The sequence below is a fragment of the Typopeltis vanoorti genome, chromosome 7 (assembly GCF_054136105.1).
Source record: "Typopeltis vanoorti isolate ZY-2024b chromosome 7, IOZ_Tvanoo_1.0, whole genome shotgun sequence".
NCBI lineage: Eukaryota > Metazoa > Arthropoda > Arachnida > Uropygi > Thelyphonidae > Typopeltis > Typopeltis vanoorti.
The window spans coordinates 137,855,798-137,880,907 of record NC_143555.1 but is presented as its reverse complement, the minus strand read 5'-3'; the positions used below and the strand labels follow the sequence as shown (position 1 = coordinate 137,880,907).

Below are 25,110 nucleotides of genomic sequence, written 5' to 3'. Positions count from 1 at the left end.
CTTTATTTTTATTTATTTAGATTTTTTTTATCATCTGTATGTTATTATACTTATATGTATAAACATTTTTATTTTTTTTTGTTAATTAATTGATATTTATGTATAATTTTTTTATTAATTCTTAATTCTTATTATTTTATTTGCACAGGACACATGTGGTTCGTGTCCTGTGCATATGCATGTTTTCTCGATGATGACCACCATACAGAGGTTAAAATGCCGAGTGTTATTTTCATAAATTATAAGTAAATTACTTATTTCAACAGGTGTGTGATTTTGTCTCCATAAATTCCTCACAATGCTAACCACTCGACCAGCCTGGCTGGCTGAGTGGTTAGCATATCTGCTCTCCAGTCAAGAGGCTGCAGGTTTGAATCCTGCTGTGGGCATGGATGCAGAAAGTTGTAGAGTAGGTACCATCCCTCGATGAGTCTTTGGCCTCCCTGGAGGTGTCATATATTAATAATAATAATAAAACAATGAATGCTGACCACTGCGTAATCTTAAAAGAAAGAAAAAATTTCTCCAATAATGACTGACAGGGAAATATGGCACTGCAATCAGAAACAATAACATTAATGTGAACCAGGTGTTGTTGTTATTATTATTATATAACACCTCCAGGGAGTCCAAAGACTCATCGAGGGAGAGCACCTACTCTACAACTCTTTGTCTTTAATAAATTTAGTTCAATCCTTTATCCAAGTGTGAGCTAACAAAGTTTGCACCTGAAAGTGTCTTCAGGACTGGGGTAAGGTGGTACAACACTGGGAAACTAGTTGCAAAGGTGGAGCAAGCTAATATCACTCCTATCTCAGTATCTCCCATAATGCAAAACACATCTCCTTGCGTATATGTATAATGTTATGCATTAAGGGAAGGGCCACTACCCAGACTAGTTTCGACCTTTATTGAGGTCTCTTCAGTGGGAGCCAGGTCCAAGTGGAGATACCAGGCAGAAGCATTAGCAATGTCATCTCTACCTATAGGAGGTGCCAAACGGTGTGCCACCTTTTTATTAAATTACTCTGGATTTAGAGAAAGATGTTAAAGTTTATTTTTCACTTGGCACCTCCTATAGGTAGAGATGAACTTGCTAATGCTTCTGCCTGGTATCTCCACTTGGGCCTGGCTCCCACTGAAGAGACCTCAATAAAGCTCGAAACTAGTCTGGGTAGTGGCCCTTCCCTTAATGCATAACATTATACATATCCGCAAGGAGATGTGTTTTGCATTATGGGAGATACTGAGATAGGAGTGATGTTAGCTTGCTCTACCTTTGCAACGAGTTGCCCAGTATTGTACTACCTTACCCCAGTCCTGAAGACACTTTCAGGTGCAAACTTTGTTTGCTCACACTTGGATAAAGGATTAAACTACATTTATTATAGTCTTCGTCTTCACCAACCGCAACTACCTTCATCATCTACACCAACACCATCTACCACCACTACTAGTATCACAGACAATCACAAACATCCATGCCTGTGGCGGGATTCGAACCCGCAGCCTTTTGGGTGGAGAGCGGATATGCTAACCACTCGGCCAACCAGGCTGGCAAAAGATTTGAAATGATTCAATATCAAAAATAGTTATTTAATGATGTTTATTTTGCTGATGTCATAAAATAATGTGATAAAAAAACCATATAGAGCTGGCATACTACAAACAGATCAAGATGATCAATGAAGATAATGTTTAATGTGTTAGCCTTTGTGCAGGACCAATAGCTGATACACTATACAAAACTTTCTACAGCAAAATGCAACTAATCTGTTGAAAGGTTTCAAAAATGATAAGCAATTTTGTATTTCTAATCTGACAGGTGATGTTTTCCCAATACACCATGTTTTTGAAGTAACCTCAAATGCAAAAGTCACAGGGATTAAGGTCTGGTGAATACGGTGGCCATTTCATAGAAAATGGACAACTGATTACTCTATGAAATGCTGATGCAATTATTGTTGAATTTCACTTCCTATGTTGGGAAGTGAACATTGTTGTGTTCAGGCACTCTCTTGCTGCAGTTGCAGGATGATGAAACTGCTCAAAAAGTTCCGATAATGCACAACCATGACCATGCTGTTCACAAGTCCAGTTTAATGGATTTCTTCAAAGGAAAAACAGCCTAATAATGAATTTGGATGTAAATCCTATCCATACTGTGACCTGTAGTCAATACAAGTGAGCTTGTTGAAATGCATTTAGAGATTCCTGCAGCCGAGCTGAGATGTGGCAGTTTTGAGTGTTTGCTGTTCCTTAAACATGAAAATGCACTTAATCACTCAATAGGATGTTTCAAGGTCAATGCTTATCCACCTCCATGCATGCCAGAAATATAAACACAAATATTTCACTGATGCTGGAATCTCCCATTTGCAACTCTTGGCTGTGGCTGAATTTATATTGATAGTAGTGCAAGGTTCTCAATACCATTGTGCATGGCAAACCTAAAGTATCTTGCTATGGCACAAGTGCTGCATGAACCTACAGCATTCTCATTTGACTGCTCAACAACTACAGGTACAACACCTTCAGTCATTTGCAGAATTTCCAATTTATGCCTTCTTCCTGATTACACAGTCTCTTCAAAATGACAAACCATGCATCACACTGCATTTTGTGTCATTGTGCCTTTTTGCAAAGTTTTTAGGCAACTGTACTCATGAAGTGCTGCTGCAGCAATTCCCCTAATCCTTCAGAAAATCATTACTTTTTCTGTCTAATCACAAAAAAAAATAGTGATTCTATGTTAGCAAGAGAATTAAGCAAGAAATATGAGTCCAAGAAGAGAGTGTTTTGTGGAAAGATATGGAGTATACATATAAGTGATTTTGTTTTCGTAAATATTTCATGATACTATTGAATACTATCAGTATTTTCTTGTTTTATGACTGTGCAGTGGAGTGTGTCTGTTCTGAAGGAACTGTTATGTGCATATTGCATAAACTGTGTTTCACATGGCACTGATGTAGACAAGAGGAATGGTGATCAAGACATCCTTCTACAAAGACAGGCCAAAGATGGCACACTGAAACAGTCTTTCTCCTCATAAATACTTTTTCTCCCTTTCATTAGTATCATTTTTACATTTTGTTTTCACTATTTTTTTATTTTTCCAGTATTTTAAATTGTATACTCTTGTATTTGATTATAATTTTTAGATTTCTCAAGTTTTTTAAAATATATCATGAAGTGATCACCTGGGTTGTTGCAAGCAATATGCAGACTTCTGTGAGGAAAGGATATATGGGGAATTATAAGGTTGAAGATTATGACAAGCTTAAAAGAATTAATGAGCAAAAAAGTGGAAGTGTGAAAAAGATTCAAAAAGTAATCTAATTTTAAGTAAAACTTGAAATAATGAAGGAAAATGAACAAGGGGAGTCCAGAGGAAAGATTGGACAAGAACACAAAATGGGTGAATCAACTATAAGAGCAATTTTAAGCAAAGCTGCTGGATACAAAGACAAAGGTAAGGCTGCTTCAAGTTCATCATGCATGCAGACCACTCGAAATCAAAGTATTATAATGACTGAATTAGAGAGACTTCTGTCTACATGGATCGAAGATTGTTAGCAGGATCCAAAAAATGGATCCTGCTAAGCACTGACCTTATTAAATCAAAAGCATTAAGTCTGTTTGCGACCTGGAAAGAAAGGGCTATCAATGATGGAAAAGAAAATTCCATGACAATGCTGAGTGGTTTGAACATTTCAAAAAGAGAAATAGCCTACATAATGTTCAAATCACAGGCGAAGCTGCAAGTGCAGATAAGGAGGGGGGGGGGGGACTGTCCAGAGATTTTGAAGAAAATTGTGGAAGAAGGTAGCTATTGTGACCAACAAATATTTAATGTTGTCGATAAAACTGGCATTTTTTGGAAGTGAATGCCTTCCAAGACTTTTCTGACCAAATCAGAGAAATCTTAGCCTGGTTATAAAAGTTGCAAAGGACAGAATGACACTTCTATTAGGTGGCAATGCCAAAAGTGATCTAAAGTTAAAACCTATGGTAGCTTATAAGGCACAAATTCCTAGGGTCCTGAAAGGTATTAATCAAGCTTCTCTCCAATTATTTGGAAGTCTAACAAGAAAGCATGGATTACTAAAGCTTTATTCAAAAGATGGTTCACAAGTTATTTTCATCAAACAGTTAAGAATTTTTGCAAATGAAATAATCTTGACTTTAAAGCTCTGCTTATTTTAGACAATGCACCTGGTCATTCTACATCTTTTGGTTCACTGTATGAAAACATTAAAGTGAAGAGTGACTAACTTGCAGAGAGAGAGAGAGAGAGAGAGAGACAGATGAGTTAAAAGAGGAGATGGAATGTCTTGGAATGAGATGAGAGTAGACAAATGGAAGAGATGAATGCAAGGAGAATCAGAGGGGGAGTGAGAGAGAAATATGGGAATGATAGAAGAGGAGAGAATGGAAACAGTCAGAAAGAGGAAGTGAGAAGAACGTGAGGGAGTGCTGGAACCAGGGATAGAATGATGATGACAGGACAGCAGATAAGTAGGGGAAATGGTTAGAGGAGAGAGAATGAGGGATGCAAGTGAGCAATCAAGGAACAGAGTGGTAAGAGGTGTGATGTATGGAGATTCGATGATTCGTGGTGTGCAAGATGGGATGCCATAGGAGTTGCCTGGAGAAACGATAGAAAGTGTGGCTAAGGCAATTAAGTGGGGTGAAAGGGTGGATGAAATGATTGTGATGGTGGGCACGAATTACTTGAGACACAGTGTAGATCGAGTGGCGAGAGATCTGAGATTCATACTTGAGGTTGTACAAAAGATACGAAAGGTAGTGTGTGTTACCCAGGTATGATCAGTAATAATGAATAGCATAATAGCCAGAATGTGTCAGAAGAGAGGATTGAAATATGTGGATGCAGGCATTTGAGGACAAAAAGGATCTGTATGCGAAAGACTGCCTGTATTTGAATGAGGGAGGACATAGACATCTGGAGAGATTGCTGTTTTCTTAACGAGTCGGTGTGTCAATGCAGGGAAACTAGAGTTTCTAGGGTGGATGGTAGTAGGGGTGGACTCTTGTGGGAATGGGTGCTTGTGTCAAGGGGAGGGGGATGACATCAGGTAACACTCAGTCCAGTGTGGTCTGCAGGGATAATGATAACTATAGAAGCAGTGACAGTTTTATGCTTTATACTAATGCCAGGAGTATGCGAAATAAAGGAGAGGAATTGGTGGTGCTGATAGCGTCAGCCTGGCCAAATATTATTGGGATCACTGAGACGTGGTTGACAGAAGATGATATAATAACAGAAATAGAAGTAGTGGGTTTTTTGGCAGGATAGGAGGGGAAAACATAGTGGTGGAGTACTGCTTATAAGTGATGACATATGTCCTTTAAGAGTGGAGGCTTTGAAAGGCAGTGACACTAATGGTTTGAAAGCATATGGTGTGAGGTAGAGGTGGGCAAGACAGATATGTAGTGGGGTGTTGCTACAAGCCAAGGAGTACAGAGGGTGGGGAGCATGAGATGTTTAGGAAGTTGAGCTTGGCAAGAGCAAGAAGAATGATTGTTATGGGAGATTTTAACTACAGCAATATTCCCTTATTACTGCATGAAAATGCATGCAGTAATAAGGGAATGGAATTTCTAGAATTCTTGAGGGACAAATGTCTTAGGCAACATATAATAGAGGAAACAAGAGGTTCAAGAGTTTTGGATTTGGTCATAGCATCAGAAGAGCTGATAATTACCTAAAGGGCTCACTTTAGTGAGTATGGGCATGGCAAACCCAAGGTACCTGATGCTGGACCATGCCTTACTTCATGTAATATACATCTGTTATATTATCTGTAGACTGGTCCTCTATCCTTCTTTCTTTGCTTCTTTCTTCTCTTCTTGCTCCTTACCCCCAATGCTATTAGAGTAATCGAGGGCTAGGGGTGAATCTTTCCTATCTTGCTATGTCATTTCATCTATTGCAGCCACCGAATGGGGCAAACTAGTCCCAAGAGGTGCCGGTCCCAAGCCCATATAAATGGCAAGGGTTGATGTCAGGAAGGGTATATGGTCATAAAACTTCACTGCCAGCTCTAGATATGATTGAATGAGTCGAAAAGAAAGTCATACAAGGGCTAGAATGTACCCATAAGTGATGCGCAGCCACATCACTCTACAGCTGCGAGAAGTGGACGAGGGCTACCACATCAAGGGCGGTTGCAGATAAACAAGCGAGCCCAGCAAGTGGAGAAAATGTTGCGAGTGGGAACGTTGAATGTTGGAAGCATGACTGAAAGGGGAAGAGAGGTGGCAGACATGATGAGGAAGAGGAAGTTGGACATTTTATGCATGCAGGAGACAAGGTGGAAGGGAGAAAAGGCGAAGGAACTAGGAGATGGGTATAAATTGTTCTACTCTGGAGCGAATAAAGAGGGAAGAAATGGTGTCAGAATTGTGGTGTGTGTGTGTGGCAGAATGAAGGCTGAAGTACTGGAAGTGGGTAGGAGGAACAACAGGATCATGCAAATGAAACTGGGTCTAGGAGAAAAAGAACTGGTCATTTTATGTGTATACGCCCCACAAGTTGGCTGTACAGCAGAAGAGAAAGATGAATTCTGGAATGTGCTAGATGAAGAAATGAGGGAACTGGAAGAAAATGAGATGGTGATTGTCGGAGGAGACTTGAATGGACACATAGGGAGACAGAACAGGGACTGTAAAGGGTACATGGTGGCCATGGAGTGGAAATAATGAACCGGGAAGGAGAGAGGATTTTGGACTTTGCAGTAGCGTTTCATCTGGCAATTGCGAACTCTTCCTTCTGTAAGAGGGAAGAGCATTTGATAACATTTAGAAGTGACAACAGTAGTTCAGAGATTGACTACATTTTGACTAGAAGAAAATATCTTAAGGAAGTAACAAATTGTAAAGTACTCCCAACAGATCAAATGGCTCAGCAACATTGGCTGCTGTGTGCAGACTTTGAAATAAAGTTGAAGATAAGAACCTTTGGAAGCCATGGGAGGAAGAAAATTAAGTGATTTCGCTTAAAAGAAGATAGTGTGAGGAACTGTTTTAGGGAGAAGGTGTTAGAGAGGATTTCAGATGGATTAGAAAGTGTACAAGACTGGTGGAGACATAATTCAAAAGTAATTCTAAGCTGTGCAATTGAGGTGCTTGGTGAAACATCCGGAAAGATTAGAGAGCAGAATGAGGGTTGGTGGTGGAATAATCATGTACAAGAAGCAGAGGCTAAGAGGAAGGCAAAGCAGAAGTGGGACGAATCAAGAGTGGAAGAGGATAGAGAGGAATACAGAGAGAAAAAGTGAGAAGCCAAGAGAGTTGTTGCAAAGGTGAAGGCCATGGTATATCAAGACCTTTATGATCAATTAGAAAAAAAAGAAGGACAGAGAAAGATTTATCAATTGGCAAAATGTAGAAATAAGGCATCAAAGGACATCGTACATGTGAGGCAGATCAAAGACTCTGGAGGAAGGGTATTAAGGAGAGATGTGGATATAAGAAACAGATGGAGAATATACTTTGAAGGGCCTTTGAATGAAGAAAATGCAAGGACTCACAGAGAAGATGGGGAGCATTATGAGGGGATGGTGCAGAACATTAGTAGAGTGGAAGCGAAGGAAGCCATAACGAGGAGTAAGAATGGAAAATCAGTGGGCCCTGACAGGATCCCAGTGGAGGCATGGAAGGCACTGGGGAAAGAAGGAATTGATCTGCTGTGGGACCTGTTAATAAAAGTTTGTCAACAGGAAAATATACCCGAGGAATGGAGGAAAAGTACTCTTGTTCCCATCTACAAGAGTAAAGGGGATGCACAAGACTGTAAGAATTACAGAGGAATAAAGTTGATGTCACACACAATGAAAATCCTAGAGAGGGTTCTTGATGGAAGAATGAGGAAGGAGGTGGAGATTGCAAAAAGAGCAATTTGGCTTCATGCCTGGTCGATCAATGACAGATGTTATCTTTGGGGTACAACAGATAATGGAAAAGTGTCGAGAGAAGCAACGGGAGCTACATCTGGTATTTATTGATCTGGAGAAAGAATATGATAGAGTGCCAAGGCAAGAAGTCTGGAGGTGTTTGAGGGAGAAGAAGATACTGGAGAAATATATCAGGTTGGTGCAGGAGATGTACAGAAATGTGAAGACAAGAGTTCAAACCTGCCTGGGAGAGACAGAAAGTTTTCCAGTGACAGTTGGCTTGCATCAAGGATCAGCATTAAGTCAGTTCCTGTTTAATATTATGATGGAGGCGGTGACGGAGGAAGTGAGAGAAGATGCGCCTTGGACTATGTTGTATGCAGATGACATCGGGCTGTCTGCAGAATCAAGAGAAGAAGTGGCAGTCAAACTGGACAGTTGGAGGAAAGTACTGGAAGAGAGAGGTATGAGACTGAGCAGAAGTAAGACCGAGTATATGTGTTGCAAAGTGGATGGCAGCCAGGAGACAGATCTGGAGCTGGAAGGAAATGTCATTAGGAAGGTCAGTGACTTTAGAAACTTAGGTTCAACAACGAAAGAGGATGGTGACACTGAGAAGGAAGTGGGATGCAGGATACAAGGAGGATGGAGGAACTGGAGAGAGAGAGAGAGAGATGGCTGGAGTGCCATGTGATAAGAGGGTGCCGATCAAACTAAAAGGCAAAATCCACAGGACAGTAGTGAGACCAGCTATGGCGTATGCTTTGGAAACTGTGGCCCTGAGGAAAAATAACATCAGCAGGATGGAGGTAGCGAAGATGAGAATGTTTAGGTGGATGTGCAGTGTGACCAGAAAGGATCATCTGAGAAATGACTATATAACGGGAACGGTGAAAGTCACGAACTTGGGAGCAAAGACAGGAGGCAAGGTTGAGATGGTTTGGTCATGTGATGAGGAGGGAGGAAGAGTATGTGGGAAGAAAGGTCATGCAGATGGATGTGCAGGGGAAGAGGAAGTGTGGACGGCCAAAGGAGAGATGGAGGGAGATGGTGGAGGAGGACTTGAGGATGAAGGACTTGGATGTGGCTACAGCCCAAGACAGGAAGTTGTGGAGGAGACTCACCACAAACAGCGACCCTACTTAAGTGGGAAAAGCTGCAGAAGAAGAAGAAGAAGATCAGAAGAGCTGATAATAACTAAGATGACATCTCCCACCCCACCCAGTTGGAGACAGTGACAGCAACCTATGGTTTTGACATTGAGGAAGAATAGACATGCAGGAGTATCAAAGAAAAGAGAACACATGTGGAATTATAAGGCATAATTGTCTTAGATATCAACTTGGGGCAGTTCCATGGAGGGCAGAATTGGAGGCCATGATATCATTAGTGCTTGGGGAATGGTGAAGGAATATTTGTTAGCAGCAATAGTAAGCTGTATTCCATGAGTGAAGCAGACACAATTTGGTGTAAAGTGGATGACAAACAATATCAAAGAGGAAGTGCAAGTGAAAAAGAGATATAAGCAGAGAGCTGGAGAGCAGATGCATGAAGAATATAAGACTCAGGCCAGGAGAGTGACTAGTATGGTAAGGTAGGCAAAACTGAAATATGAGAAGAGATTGGCTCTAAGATCCAAAGAAAATCCTAAGGAATTTTTTAGCTTTGTGGAAGAATGACATTGCAGGATAAAAATGGGAATAGAGTGATTGTGCAGAGGACTTAGTGGAGTTGTTCAATAAACACTTTATTGGAGTATTTCATCCTGGAAGTAAGTATCCTAACCACTCGGCTGGTCAGCCGGGTTGACCGAGTGGTTAGCATATCCGCTCTCGTGCCAAAAGGCTGTGGGTTTGAATCTCGTGGGCATGGATGTTTGTGATTGTCAGTGGAAATACTAGTGTTGGTGATCGGCAGTAAATAGCATTGGTGTAGTTGCAGTTAGTTGGTTTGAGTTGGTGGAGACAGGTAGAGACACGAGTTGTAGAGCAGGTGCCCTCCCTCGATGAATCTATGGACTCCTTGGAGGTGTCAAATAATAATAAAAAAAAAATAATAAAGTTTTAATACTAGAGGGATAGGCAGGTTCAGGGTTTAGAGGTGCAAGAGGAGAGAGTATGTTCCAAATATTGAGTACTCTGGATGTCAGTAAAGCAGTGGGACTTAATGGTATTTCACCACGAGTTTTGAAAGAATGTGCTAAAGAACTGACAGCTCCTATGACCTGGCTTTTCAATGAAAGTCTGGCTATGGGAAAAGTGCCCAGGGAATGGAAGGAAGGTAAGATGGTGCCATTGCATAAAGGCGGTAGCAGACTGGAAGTGTTTAATTATAGATATGGTTTTGAAGAAATTAAAGATGAACTATATACAGCGTTGGGCAGATGAGGGTAATGTTATCTGTGAGAATCAACATTACCTTAAAGTAATATGATTGCCTTTTATAATAAAGTGACCAGAGCAATTGATGAAGGAAAGGCACACTGCCATTTTTTTTGGATTTTGCAAAGGAATTTGACAGGGTGCCACATGATAAGCTGATATTTAAGTTGCAGCACGTGGGTTTAGATGTCGGTAGTCAACTGGATTCAGGATTAGCTGTATGATGGGTATCAGAGAGTTGTGTATGGTGGGGCAATATCAAGGAGGCAGAAGGTTACAAGTGAGGTCCCACAGGGCTTGGAACTGGGACCTGTATTGTTTAACCTTTATATCAATGACATTGTCAATGGACTGCAGGGGGAGGGAGTTATTCAGTTGTTTGCAGATGATGTGAAGCTGGGAGGGGGTTATTAGTAATAGTACAGATACGGCAGCCCTACAAGAGGATTTGAATAAACCAGACAGATGGGCAAATGAATGGGGTATCAGTTTAATGCAGCAAAATGTAGTTTTGAAGTTTCTGATACATCGATGGGAGGTTGCATACTCGATTGGAGGAGCTGTACTGGAGGAAGTAGGGGAGACAAGAGATCTCAAGATGATGATCAACAGAAAACTGAAATTCAGGAGGCATACTGCAAAGGTGGTGAAGGTAACCCAGAGGATTTCTGCAATACTGAGAAGGATGCTGACCTGTGGGGATAGAAGAGTTATCATTCCATTGTATAAGACCCTGATCAGACCACACTTAGACTACTGTTCTCAAATTTGGTTCCTCCTCAGGATTTGAAGGGGATAAGTTAACTGCAAAAGAGTGCAGATAAAAACCATGGTTTCAGGACTGTACAATGTTAATTATGAGGATCGGCTGAGAGAATGTGGACAGCAGAGTTTGGTGAATAGAAGAAAGAGATGATATGATCAAGACTTTTAAACTGTTAAGATGCAATTGCAGGGTGGATACTGGGGAGCTCTTTCACTTGGTGCAGCAGAGGGAAAGAGCGATGACAAGGGGCCATCCCTGGCTGGAAAGTATGGAAGATGTGAGCAAGAGGATGAGGAGTGGTTTCTTTGCATGGAGGGTGATGGAACGTGGAATGCATTGCCTGATAGAGTGGTGAGAGCAAGAACATTCAATGAGTTCAAGGAGTGGCATGATAGACTTTGTGTTTCCTAGGATGGACTTCCTGCGATGAGGCTCTTGATTCCATGGAAGCCTGAATAATAATAATAATAATAATAAATACAACTTCTCTCATACAACCTATGGACCAGGGGATTATCACAACCTTTAAAGCATATACATCCCAGAGGAACATTTAAACAAGCAATAGAATCAATATCTGGAGAGAATTCTATGACATTAGTAAAATTCTTTAAGAAATGTAATGTTAAATCTGCTGTTGAAAATATTCATTAATCTTGGAATGAAATTACTACTAGAGCAATATGCGAGCCGTTTGGAAGCACATTCTTTCACATTGTGCAAATGATTTTAGAGACTTTTCAAATGAAATGGATAATGTTGTTGAGGAAATTTCCCACATCAGGCATGAACTAAGTTTTGAGGAGATTGACAATGATAATGTCCAAGAATTAATTAAATCTCATTCTGAGGAATTCAGTGATTTTGACCTGATAAATTTAGATGCATGGGAAGATACCAAAGAATATGAAGAAAATTTAACTATGGACAGTCAGACAAAAGAGATTTCACAGAAACAATTTGAAAATATTTTTTGTACAACTGAAGTTTTTAAGCAGCAATGGTTAGATTTGCCGAAGAGTAGAAAAGGCAATAGGGCCATACTGTCAGTTGTATGAAAAAAAGAAACAGAATACCTGCCAAACAATGTAGCTCAAGTCTTTGTTAAGAAGTAGAATAATAATTTTATATTCTGAATATGTTTTATTGTTCATTTTAAAAATTTTATGGAATTTACAACCGTGTTAAAAAACTTTTTTATTATCCCGACGTTTTGATCTTCACATCAAGATCATCATCTGGAGCATACATAAGTATACAGAACAAGCTGAGTTACATCATTAACTGTAAGCTAGAGAAACAATGATTTGATCACATGTTATTCTACTGGCGTGACCTCTGGTGAATAAAAAAAAATAAAAAATAAAAAAATAAATAAAAAAGTAAAATAAAATAAAATAAAAATTTTTATTTTATTTTACTTTTTTATTTATTTATTTATTTTATTTTATTTATTTTTATTCACCAGAAGTCACGCCAGTAGAATAACATGTGATCAAATCATTGTTTCTCTAGCTTACAGTTAATGATGTAACTCAGCTTGTTCTGTATACTTATGTACGCTCCAGATGATGATCTTGATGTGAAGATCGAAACGTTGGGATAATAAAAAAGTTTTTTAACACGGTTGTAATTTCCATAAAATTTTTAAAATGAATGCTGATCACCGTGTAACCCTAAAAGAAAGGAATATTTTATTGTCTCTCAGCTTCATGGTTTTCCTTTAACTAGGCCCTGAGACATACCTTAATTCTTTTATAAAAAAATTAAATGTCACAAAAGAAATTTGAGGAACGAATTATACTTTTTACCATAGGTTATTATATTTGATTAGTGCATTTTCAATTAATATGCTCATTTTAAAGAATGCATTAGGTGCATTAATAGAGGGATTGCTATACTTTGAAAGACTTTTAAACAAAACAAGCAGGGATAGAACAGTAGCAGAAAATATTCAAGAGAAATTGAGGTAGAAAAAGCCATCAAAAACTTGAAATGTAAAAAGGAAGCAAGAGTAGATGATATTCAACCAAAAATGCTCAAATAGTTTAAAAAAACTTTATAAAAGTTTTTCAGTGGCTGCACAGTATAATTCAGAGGGCCTGGTCAGAAGGTCAAATTCCAAATGACTGGAGTAGTGCTGTTGAAATTGGAGTAGTGCATAGTTCCTATCTGTAAATGGGAAAATAAAGCTGCTGAATGTGAAAATTACACAGGAATATTTCTGCTAAGTGTTCCAGGTAAGATTTATGTAAGCATACTTAAAATGAGGCTGAAAAAAAACAGTGGAAAAAAAAAAAACTGGGAGAACAAGCTGCATTCAGACCAAAGAGAAACTCTCAATGACAAATCACATTCAAAAGGATAAAATACCCTAGTGAATCTTTTTATTATCATTCTTTTTTCTGCTGGCTACATATCGAAAGAATTCCCTAGTTTTTTGTTTTTTTTCGGAGGGGAGAGGAGGCTTCATCAGTTGACTTGCTGCTCATACTGCACCTTTGCTACTTTACCAACTAAGTCATCCTTCTTGCCTGTTCTTTGTACTCCTCATGGAACTCGTTATTACTATTCATATAATATTGTCTCACTTAAGCAACACCTTTATAATTTCAACCCAACTTCTCATCCCATGTGACAGCTTCAAACTGTGTCCAGTGCTTTTCATATTGTAGGACTTCTGTCACAGCCAACAATTTGAGGACTCCTGTCAGGCAACCATGCAGGTAATCACATCATGTCACTCTCACTTACTGGAGGGACATTTAGCATCTCATTATAATGACATCCTCTGATGAGATAATCAAATCCAAGAACCTTAATCCTCATGTACCCTCTGTTACATACTACCTGAGGTAGCTGTCTGTCCAAAAGTTCAGAATTTTCTTTTTATTTATGTCCAGATGCTATATCATCATCAACATCCCAATTTTTATTTCCATAATTAAAATCACCCATAATGATCAACCTTGTCCTATTTTTTTGGCTAATTTGCTTATTCGTTTCATGTTACCAGGCCTATAGCAACATGTGACTTAGTATTTCATTCTATTCAGCTCTATCTCACACCATACCGCCTCAAAATCACTGCAACTTTTCACCTCGCATGTCTCTCTTTTCATGTGCATAACCCCTTTTCTATCATTAACAGCACTCTATGTCCTTTTTTTACCTTTTCTATCTTCATGAAAATATCACACTGTTCCCTCTTTATTCCTGTCAGGATGTCATCCTCATCCAACTATGTCTCACTTATTCCAGTTTATACCTCATCTGCAATTTGTGAATTTTTGTAGTACATCCTCCTATCTCATTGAGGGGAGTTGCTAATATTATAAAATGAAATTATATCACTAAATATGACTTTTCATCAACCCAACATGTTATTCTGTACAAATTCCTTTTCTCTTTCACACAAAATTAAACTGGAATAAAGTTAAAAAGGAATTAAAAAAAATACTTACATGGGAGGAGAAGACAATGATGAAGGAGAGATAAAAAATGTGGATAGGCAGGAGTATGACTTGTTTTCTTTTGAAGGACTTCAAACATGTTGTGAGCACTTTTAGTGTTAACATGGACCTGCATATATATACAAAATATATCAGAATGCTTTATTTTCTTTGTTCTAACAAATAATACAATTATTATTTTACAACAAAAACAAAGAACTTAAAATTTCTTTTTATTATTGATCCCATTCAAAAACAGCCTGTTAAATTTCAAATCAATTAACTCTTCAAATTTGCATACATTTACAAAGAAATAATTTTAATGAAGAGCAAAAATTATCTGAAATTAGAAGACGACTATAATCTGAAAAGAAATCACATTTGCTTCAAAGTATTTCAAAAGGTTGGATTTATTTGGCTGTTAATACAAATAAATGAAACTGACTAGTTTCACTAGATATACTTGTGGTTTCTTCTAGGTTAGGATAAACAAAAAAAAAAACAAAAATTACAATAAAAGTCTAACATGAACCATAACATTAATAAAATACAGAAACATGTAGAGAAATTAGAGAAAACACATGGAGAATGGAAGCTAGCATGGGTTAGCTATTGTTCAGTGATGTGTGCACAATAGTTTGCTGAAAAGTTAAAGTCTGATGTGCAAAAAGATCTAATGAGTGATTTCCAAATATCACACAGGATCATTCCTTGGGTTCAATTGAGTGTGTTGTGTGAATGGATGCCCATAGTAAATTATTTCATGTTGTGTGCAGTGAAGTTGTCCTCTATGTAAGACAGAGATCTTATCCCATTTAATGTTACAATGTGCTCCAATATCCTCTTTTTGTCTGATTCTGATTTCAAACTTCTAGATGTCTGCCCTGTGTCAATCAGTGATCTTTCACTGAGATTTAGACTGTAAAAAAAAAAAAGATCCCAGATAACAAAAGCTAAAGTAAACTACATGTAATGGATAAGATATGGAAAAGTAAAAGAATTGCCCTTTCCATAAAGCTGAGATTGATGTAAATATGCATATTCACAAGTGATCTCTATGATTGTGAGTCATTGGTAAAGGTCAAAGACTCTGTGAGATAAATATTGGCTTTCAAAAGATTCTTCAAACTGTATGGGTACAAAAGGTAACAAATAAAGAACTGTATCACAAAGTAAACTGCAAAGAAAATCTAATACAGAAAATAATTCAAAGGAAAGTAAAGTTTTTTGGACATATATACAGATTGGATAACAGTAGAAAAATCAAAACCTTGATGCTTGGCACAAAGGTCTGTATAAATAGAAGAGGACGGCCAAGGTGAGAGTGGGTAGATGATGTGAAAGAGTGGTGGGGAAAGAGTTTCCAGGATTTCATTCATCTGGCAGGGGACATCGAAAGAAGTAGCAAAGAATGGCAAAGAAAGAGTGAATGCATTGGACACCAACGGGCATTGAACCCATGGGCAATGATGATGATGATTAGAGTGATGTCACTCTTGAACAGTGCAATGCTGTTTAAAAAGTTTTGGTTGAAGGATTCTGCCAGGCATTGTGGTTTCACATCTTGGCCAGAATTGTTGGCAATGAAGTCTTGAAGGAATGTTTTATGTTTTCTTTAAGTAATTCATTGAGTTGACCATGTGGGTTTTATATTGCCACTGTCTACAGAAAATTGCTGGAAGTAGTAATTTGTTTTGGTGATGATATTTTAGCAGTTAGTTGGTTTCTTGTATGTTTATATAGTGTTTGTATTTAGGTATCACTGGATGATTTTTTAATCGCTTATAAAGATTGTTTTTGAGGACAACACTGATTACTATGTTGTTGTTTCCCCATAGGTTTACATCTGCTTTAAAAAGCGATTGCACGTTTGAAAGAAAAGGATAGTGAGCAGGAGAAGCGAAAAAATGTTAAAAAATCAGGAAAAAAGAAAAAGAGCGATTTGACAACCGTAACGGATGTTAAAAGGGACGAAAGTGAGGTGGAAAGAAACGAAATTGAGAGAACGAATGAAAGTAGAACTTGCGTAATGCAGAAATCGCAAGTAAAAAAAATCGAAAGAATAAATGATGGCGAAAGTTCGACGCATGTTGGACCGAAAGTACTGAAACAAAGAAAGATGAATGACAGTAAAAGTGAGAAGAATGATAGCGAAAGTTGGACGCATGTTAGTCCGAAAGTACGGAAACAAAGAAAGATAAATGAGAGTGAAAGTGAGAAGAATGATAGTGAAAGTTGGACGTATGTTAGACCGAAAGTACGGAAACAAAGAAGGATGAATGAGAGGGAATGTGAGAAGAGGGGGTCGAGAGTTAGAAAGTTAGAAAGATTTAATGATAGAGAGAATGTGTCGCGAGGTTCGGAAAGTGAATTAGATTGGATGAGGCAAGAAATGAAATGGATGCGGAATGAAATTAAGAGAATTCAGGTCAAAACTATTACAATAAATCATGATGGCATGAAAGAGTTAACGAAAGATGAGCGAGTGGCGTTGTATGGCGACTCCATTATTAAAGGTGTGCTAGAGGATAAAATGCACAAGGTATGTTTTCCAGGTGGTAAAATAAGTAGAGTGATTGAGGCATTGGATATGAGGCGGGAGCGAGCAAAAGAGTTAATTGTATTAATTGGTACAAATGATTTGAGAGAGAACAAAGAGCATGTCAAAATGAATGTCAAGAGACTGCTTGGAAAGATAAAAGAGAATAGTGTGACAGGAAGGGTGGTCAGTGTGTTGCCTAGGTATGATTGTGGTGAAATGAGGCGGAGAGCAAGGATTATGAATGGTATTCTGGCTGAAATGTGTGAGGAGATGGGAGTACAGTTTGTTAATGTGTGGAATGAGTTTGAGGGACGAAGTGAGCTGTATGGGAGTGATGGACTGCATTTGAGTGGTTATGGTGTGAGTCGCTTGGAGAGACTGCTGCTGGAAGGTAGAGAAGTGAATAGAGAAAATGAATCAGATCGAGAGGGGAGTGATGTGGAAGAGCAGGAGAGTAAGACGGGAGAGATTGAAGAAGTGGAAATCAATGGAGAGGTGAGTGGTATGAGTATAGAAAATGAGAGAATGGGTGTGCATGAGGAGCAGGGAAACGGGGAGGCCCAGGGTGGACAGGGATACACAGCATGAGAAAGGTGGATGCTCCAAGAGGAGGTGAGAGCATGTGTAGGCAGGAAAGTAATGGGATGACCAGGGATCAAGAGGAAACAGATGTTGTTGCAAAGGGTTCTAAAATGAAGAAGCAGAAAGAGAAATGGCCCCAGTCCAGCATGGAGAGAGCACATCGAGTGAATGGTATCAGTGGAACTAGCTGTAGATCCAGAAATGAGTTGTTGTGTTTATATACCAATGCTAGAAGCATAAGAAACAAGGCGGATGAAAGGGTTGCACTAATTGCGTCTGTGCACCCAGAGATTGTCGGAATAAGTGAGACATGGTTAGATGAGGACGACATCCTGACAGGAATAGAGATGGAAAGGTATGATGTGTTTCGTGAGGATAGAAGGGATAAAAAGGGAGGGGGAGTGCTATTGATGATAGAGAAAGAGTTATGTCCATACAAGGTAGAGATGCAAGAGGGAAATAGGGCCAGTGGTTTTGAGGCAGTATGGTGTGAGATAGAGGTGAATAAAATCAAATACTTGGTGGGATGTTGTTATAGACCTGGTAATGTGGATGGTGGTGATAGTGAAATGTATAGTCAAATAAGCCAAGCAAATAAGAAAAGAGTGATCATTATGGGTGATTTTAATTATGGCAATATAGACTGGAATGAAGAGATAGCGACTGGAAGTAAAGAAAATGAGTTTCTTGAGTTTTTGAGGGATAACTACCTCAGACAGTATGTAACAGAGGGCACACGAGGATTAAGGGTCTTGGATTTGGTCATCTCATCGGAGGATGTAATTATAAATGAGGTGTCAAATCATCCACCAATTGGTGAAAGTGACCATGAGGTGATTACCTGGGTGGTTGCCAGCAGTGCAAGGACCCCTGTAAAAAAAGGGTATATGTGGAACTACAAGGGGGGTGATTATGAAGAGCTCAGGAGACAGCTTGCAGATGTAGCATGGAATGAGGAGTTAGCTGGAAAAGAGATCAATGCAGCTTGGGGGATTTTCAAAAACTATTTAGTAGATGCAATGTCTAAATGTATACCATGGGTGAGAAGGTTAAATAAGGTAGGTGTGAGATGGATGAATAAAGAGATTAAGCATGCAATACAGAAAAAAAAGGCATTGTGGAGACAGCATAAGAGAAGTGGAAGTAACCAATTTCATGAGGTCTACAAAGACCAGGCAAGGAGGGTGACTTGGTTGGTGAGAGTAGCTAAAGAGAGGTATGAACAGCAGTTAGCTAATGAAGCCAAAAAGAATCCTAGGGAGTTCTTTCGATATGTAGCCAGCAAAAGAAAGAATGATTATGGAAGGATGACATTGATTGGAGGAAATGGTATAAAGACAGCTGTTGCAGAATGTGTTGTGGAGATACTTAATGAGCAATTCATAAAGATCTTTCAATCTTGTGAATGTGACTTCATGGAGAGATTAAGAGCAGTTGATGATGGGGAGGAGAGACTGACTGTAAGTGAGCAAGAGGTGTTTGGGGAGTTGAGTAAACTAGATGTAAATAAGGCTGTGGGACTTGATAATATATCACCACGTATTCTGAAGGAGTGTGCTAGAGAGTTGACACCTGCCTTGACATATTTTTTTAATACGAGTCTTGCACTTGGTCAAGTTCCTAAAGAGTGGAAGGAGGGCAAGATTGTGCCACTTCATAAAGGAGGTGATCGAACTCAAGCATCAAACTATAGGCCTATCTGTGTGTCAGGTGTTGTGGTTAAGTTGTTGGAGAAGCTTGTGAGAACTAGGATCCAGAGTTGGGTTGACAACAATGGTATAATTTTTGATGGACAGCATGGATTTGCTAAAGGGAGGTCATGTTTTAGTAATCTACTTACTTATTACAATAAAGTGACTGCTTCCTTGGACAGAGGAGAAGGATACACAGTAATATACTTGGATTTCGCAAAAGCTTTTGATAGAGTACCTCATGATAAGTTGACAGTCAAACTAGAGCAGATGGGGTTGGATATTAGATTAGTGCATTGGATTGGAGACTGGCTATCTGATAGGTATCAACAAGTTGTGTATGGGGGTGCAATATCCAGGAAAAGGAAAGTCACTAGTGGAGTGCCTCAGGGGTCTGTTTTAGGGCCATTACTATTTAACTTATATATTAATGATATTGGTGAAGATTTGGATGGAGATATTCAGTTGTTTGCAGATGATGCAAAGTTGGGACGAACCATAAAGAGTAGTGAAGATGTTGTGGCCTTGCAAGAAGACTTGAATAAATTGAGTGATTGGGTAAGCAAATGGGGATGCGAGTTCAATGTTGCAAAATGTAAGGTTTTAAAATTTGGAAAACAAAGATGGGATGCAGAATTTATGCTTGGTGAGAATATATTGTTGGAAGTAGAGGAAATAAGAGATCTGGGGGTGATAGTGGATAAGGATCTAAAATTTAGGGGACACATTGCCAAAATTGTGAAGACAACACAAAGACTTCTGGGAATGATGCGGAGGACACTGACATGTAGAAGTAGGGAGATACTTGTTCCAATGTATAAGGCTTTGATTAGGCCGCACTTGGACTATTGTGCCCAGATTTGGTCACCGGGTTTTCAGAAGGATGAAGAGATGTTGGAAAGGGTCCAAAGGCGAATGACTAAGGTAGTTTCTGACCTCTGGAATGTTGAGTATGAGGAAAGATTGAAAAGATGTAATTTGCAGAGTCTCGTGGAGAGAAGGATGAGGGGAGATATGATAGAGACCTACAAGTTGGTAAGGGGTTGTTATAGGATCAATGGTGGAGAAGTTCTACAGAGAATAGTGGGAGATCAGGGGAGAACCAGAGGTCATCCCTGGAAACTGTATAAGGAGGGTGTGAGAAAGGGAGTGAGAGGCAGGTTTTTTTCGTGCAGAGTTGTGAGTGATTGGAATGCCCTGCCTGAGAGCGTGGTGTCTGCAAGTAGTTTGAATGTGTTTAAGACACGGTATGATGAGATGTGTGTGTAAGATAAAAGGACCTCCTAGATGAGTCTTTGACTCCATGAGGTCTTGTTTTAATAATAATAATAATAATAATAATAATAAAAAAAATCGTGTTTTAAAACATTATGTTGATTTTTTTTGTATATTTCTGTGAAATGGAGGACAAAGATTTCATACAAATTATTGGATATATATTTCATATAAATCATCCAAATTAAGTAGATTGTTCCAATCTGTATGTGATTTTTTTGAGATTGTCTATTTTTTTTTTTTTTTTACTATGATGGTTGAGTCTGTTTTGCTTTATAGAGTACTGTGGCTTGTATTGTGTGAAAAGTGATAGGTATTGGGTAATGATCCGATATTTTGATTGTTTTTACTGACAATGTGTATGAATTTGTGGGAACTTTTATGCTGATGTAATCAACGTATGATTCTGTGTCTCTCAGTATATCCTTTCTTGCTGGGGAGCTTATAGTCATGTTAATGTTATCCCAACAAAGTATATCTAGGGAGGCATTTGTGATTACAGAAGTAAGATCTAGTATACTGATAATGTCATCTCCTATTAGAATAAGGCAGTCTTCTGGGCAAGTGACGACACCGTTTATCCAGGTTTCTACTTTTTGGAGGAAATTGTGAGTATCTGGAGGTCTATAGATTGTTCAAAAGAAAGATTTCGGTATTGTGACCACATATTTATTAATAAATAAATAAATAAAGATGTGGTCACAATACAGAAAACTTTCTTTTGAACAGCTAAACCACGGAAACCTATGCCTGCAGATTGCGTTCATAATGTATTTTTATTTTGTTTTTTTGTTAGTACTGAAAACTAAGACTAATGTTTCAGATAGGTTCAAATTTGGCTGGGATTTCAACATTCCATCCTCTTTAACAAAGGATTTAATGCCCTCCCCCCCTTTGTATCTTCTGCAGTAGGTGTAGTAGTGAAAATTGGTAATATTATATGCATGCACTTCTGTATCGTTTATAAAAATTCTCATTATAATTAGTATGTCTGTAATAGTTAGTATGTAATTAAGCAATGCTATGAAAGTGAAACAGTGTTTCTCATACTTTATGGTATATAAAATGGAAAGTACAGGGCTGGCATGTAGATTGTCTTTCCAAGTGTTCAGTGTCTCATAAATATTAGCCTGAGTGAGTTCTGTTAAAATATATTCAGCTGAGTTTGTGTTGGCCATAACAGTGCAGTGAGATTATTATTATTATTATTAATGCCAGACCTCCATAGAGTCAAAGACTCATTGCAAGATCTGAGGTTCCCACTATCGCACACAAAGTTTATCAATCTATGCCTTAAACTCATTCATTGCATTTGCATTCATCGCACCAGAAAATGCATTCCACTCACCAACTACTCTCCATGCAAAGAACCTAGTATTCATTCCTTTGTTCCCCCCCCCCCCTCCCCCATACAGTTTCTAGGGACTGCCTCTTGTTCTACTGTATGAAAAATATCTTCAATGTTAACCTGGTAATAAATCTTCTGACCAACTAATATGTCATAATCATCGCCTCTCCTCATCTCATTCACAAAGCTTTGCAAATTGCATTACTTCCATCTGTCCTCATACTGCACCCAAAGGCCACCTCCATGAATCTTCTACATCAAATTTCAGTTACCAAACTGAACTGATAGTTCCACTTACTAGCGCATTCATACAATCTATTCAAGTTCTCCTGTAAGACCACAATCTCTGCTTTCTCCCGCATTGGCCACAATTTTGCATGATATGCAAACATATCTCCAGTCAAACCAATCCCAATATCACCAATATACAAGCTGAACAACAACGGTCCTAAAACATACCTTTCAGAAACTGGTGAGAACTAATGAGTTGGACAATTGTGATGCTGAAATGATCACTGATAAGTAAGGATAAGGAGGTCATTTTGTCTCTTTTAGAAGCCCTTAATATGATTGCACCTGACAGTGCACAAATTTCGACTCCAGTGTTCTAAGTGGATAAAGATGTTGTGTTATTTTATTTAGCATATGATGATACAATGGCCGTGAGGCCCTTTTTACGGTATCCGGAGAGTTCATCGAAAGACAATTCATTGAAAGGCAATTCATTGAATGAACAATTCATCGAATGAAAATTTGTTGCAAATGCAATTCATCGAAAAAACAGTTCACTGAAAATTTAAAATTTTCGAAAATGTTATGAGAAAATTGATCCATTTAAAACAAAACCTGAACCGTGAATAAGGAGATTACAATGCTACTTTCATAGGGAAAAATTATAGAATAATATGGTTCTTATAGTCTTTCTTGTCCAATAACTGTTTCAGGGACTGATTTGCCTGTTTCCGGAAGAAAAGCCCAGTCATATCTATATTATGCCCTTACCTTTAGTAGAACAGGCTGATAAAAATTATGCGTAAATGGGATCCAACTACCCAGGTCTTTCTAACTAAACGGCTTCGTTTTTATCGACTGAACTATGCGGGCTTCATTATTATTATTGTTGCTAGTAGTAATATGCGACTTCAATTCAGCAATTATTATGGGATGAATTTTACTCAGATTCGCTATCTGAAACTTTTACAAGAAAATGTCGAACCGTTCCAGTTCAGCTATATTCGAGGCGACAAAGGAATAATGTGTCCAAATTATGTACTGTTACAAAAACTCTCTGACTTAAATTACTTAGTAGAAGTTGTTGGTACAAGAAGCTGTTTGCATGGTTCAGTTTTTGTTCTAAATGGATTACTTTTAACATAACATTATCGAAAATTTAAAATTTTTGGTGAATTGTTTTTCGATGAATTGCATTTTCGATGAATTGTCTTTCGATGAATTGTTCATTTGATGAATTGTCTTTCGATGAATTCGCTTGGGAAGTATGGCACCATCTCAACTCCCCCCCGAGTTTTATCTATGCTTGGGACTGGCATAGCTGACGAATCAGGCTTATGGCTGAATCTTAAGTATTTCTGACTGTAATCTGTGTGTGTGTGTGTTCACGGGGTCAATTTTCCTGTTCTGGGGAACGAAAAATCTAAGTTTCCAGGTGAAAAAATCCCCTAAAAAACACTTCCATACGAGATCAGCTAACTCACCCCTTTCATCGAAAGAGACCAGATAAAGGTTCCTCACATCACAGACGGGAATCAAACTCAGGTCTTTCCGACTAAAGGGTTTCATCCATACCGACTGAGCTATGGAGGCTCAAAGAGGATATATATGGATATCATCATTGCAACTCTTCTTTGCACCCTTTTGACAGTTTCTTTACTTCTTTATCATATCAAAACCCAGGATACTGTGTGCATATTAATCTGCACACAGTAGTCTAGGTGTGGTCACATTAAGTCAAATTGAGAATATGTGGACTGAATAGACTGGAGAAAGAGGTATGATATGATAGAAGCCCATAAATTTCTGAATGGATGTTATAGGATACGGTTGATGAAATTTTTCATTATATGAACGGTGGGGAGAGGATAAGGAAGAATCCACGGAAGTTGTATACTGTTTAGAAAGGGATGAGTGCTAGATTTTTTTCTTGCAGAGAAGTGAGTGAGTGAAATGGCTGGTCTGATGAAAATGAAGTAGTGAGTACATTTAGTGTAAATGAATTTAAAAGAGGGTATGGCAGCTGGGGAGTGGGTGATATGTAACTTCCCTAATGAATCCTTGATTTCCTGGAGATCTTCAATAATAACAATATAATGCAAAAGAATGCATTACTACACTACTGTTATTGTCTTACACTTAAAAATTTTGAAATGATATTCTTGAGTTTATCAAAGCCAAGTATCAAAGTATGGAAGCAAAAATTTGTATACAAAGTTACTTCATGACCATCAGATAAGTACTGTTTGTAAATATTATAAATATGTAAACTTCTTACCATTTCAAATTTTCTGGCCATTTCTTTCTCATCTTCATTACGAACCATTTCAAAGATATCCAGATGTCTGAAAGTATATAAACACTTACTTAAATTGTGCATTATTTATTACTTAAGACTGTATGGAATATTTAGCGTATAACAGCAATTTATGTATAATCTACCATGCTCTGTGACATTTTTTCTCAAGATAATGACAGCATAAAAAATACATTAACAAAATCATTCAAAAAAGCAAAAAAACATTACAAACCACTCACAGTATAATATAAATACCACAATTACAGTTCATATGTACAATATCAAAGCACTGTTGACCTGATGAAGCATTGTTTTCATATCCCACCTCTGCTAAGTTAAACCTGATTATAAGAACAAACCACTAGTATTGGGTGTGAAACTTTGATTTTTATGCACTATTTGAGTGAGTTTGAATTATAGGCACATTAATATCACTAGTATAGTCTTCAAGGGGTACTGGAAAGGTTGATCAGGAATCACATTCATGGGTAGTAAGGATTCTCTATAGAGAATAACATGGTTTTCTGAAAGGTAGGTTTCATTTTAGCAATCTGCTCATGTTCTATAACAGCGTGCTAGCAGAGTTGAATATGGAAAATGGATATATCACAAATACGTGTG

The 25,110-nt window shown here is 38.2% G+C and overlaps 1 protein-coding gene across 1 annotated transcript in view; it reads right to left on the bottom strand.

Moving 5' to 3' along the window:
* Window positions 1-25,110, bottom strand: part of LOC150105113 (disheveled-associated activator of morphogenesis 2-like) — a 575,640-nt gene that overhangs the window by 341,671 nt on the left and 208,859 nt on the right. The window contains exons 9-10 of the mRNA XM_090396160.1: window positions 24,469-24,535; window positions 14,534-14,651 (exon numbers count right to left, since the gene is read on the bottom strand). Of these exons, the coding sequence (XP_090252286.1) occupies window positions 14,534-14,651; window positions 24,469-24,535 (185 nt within the window). The remainder of the gene's footprint in view (window positions 1-14,533; window positions 14,652-24,468; window positions 24,536-25,110) is intronic.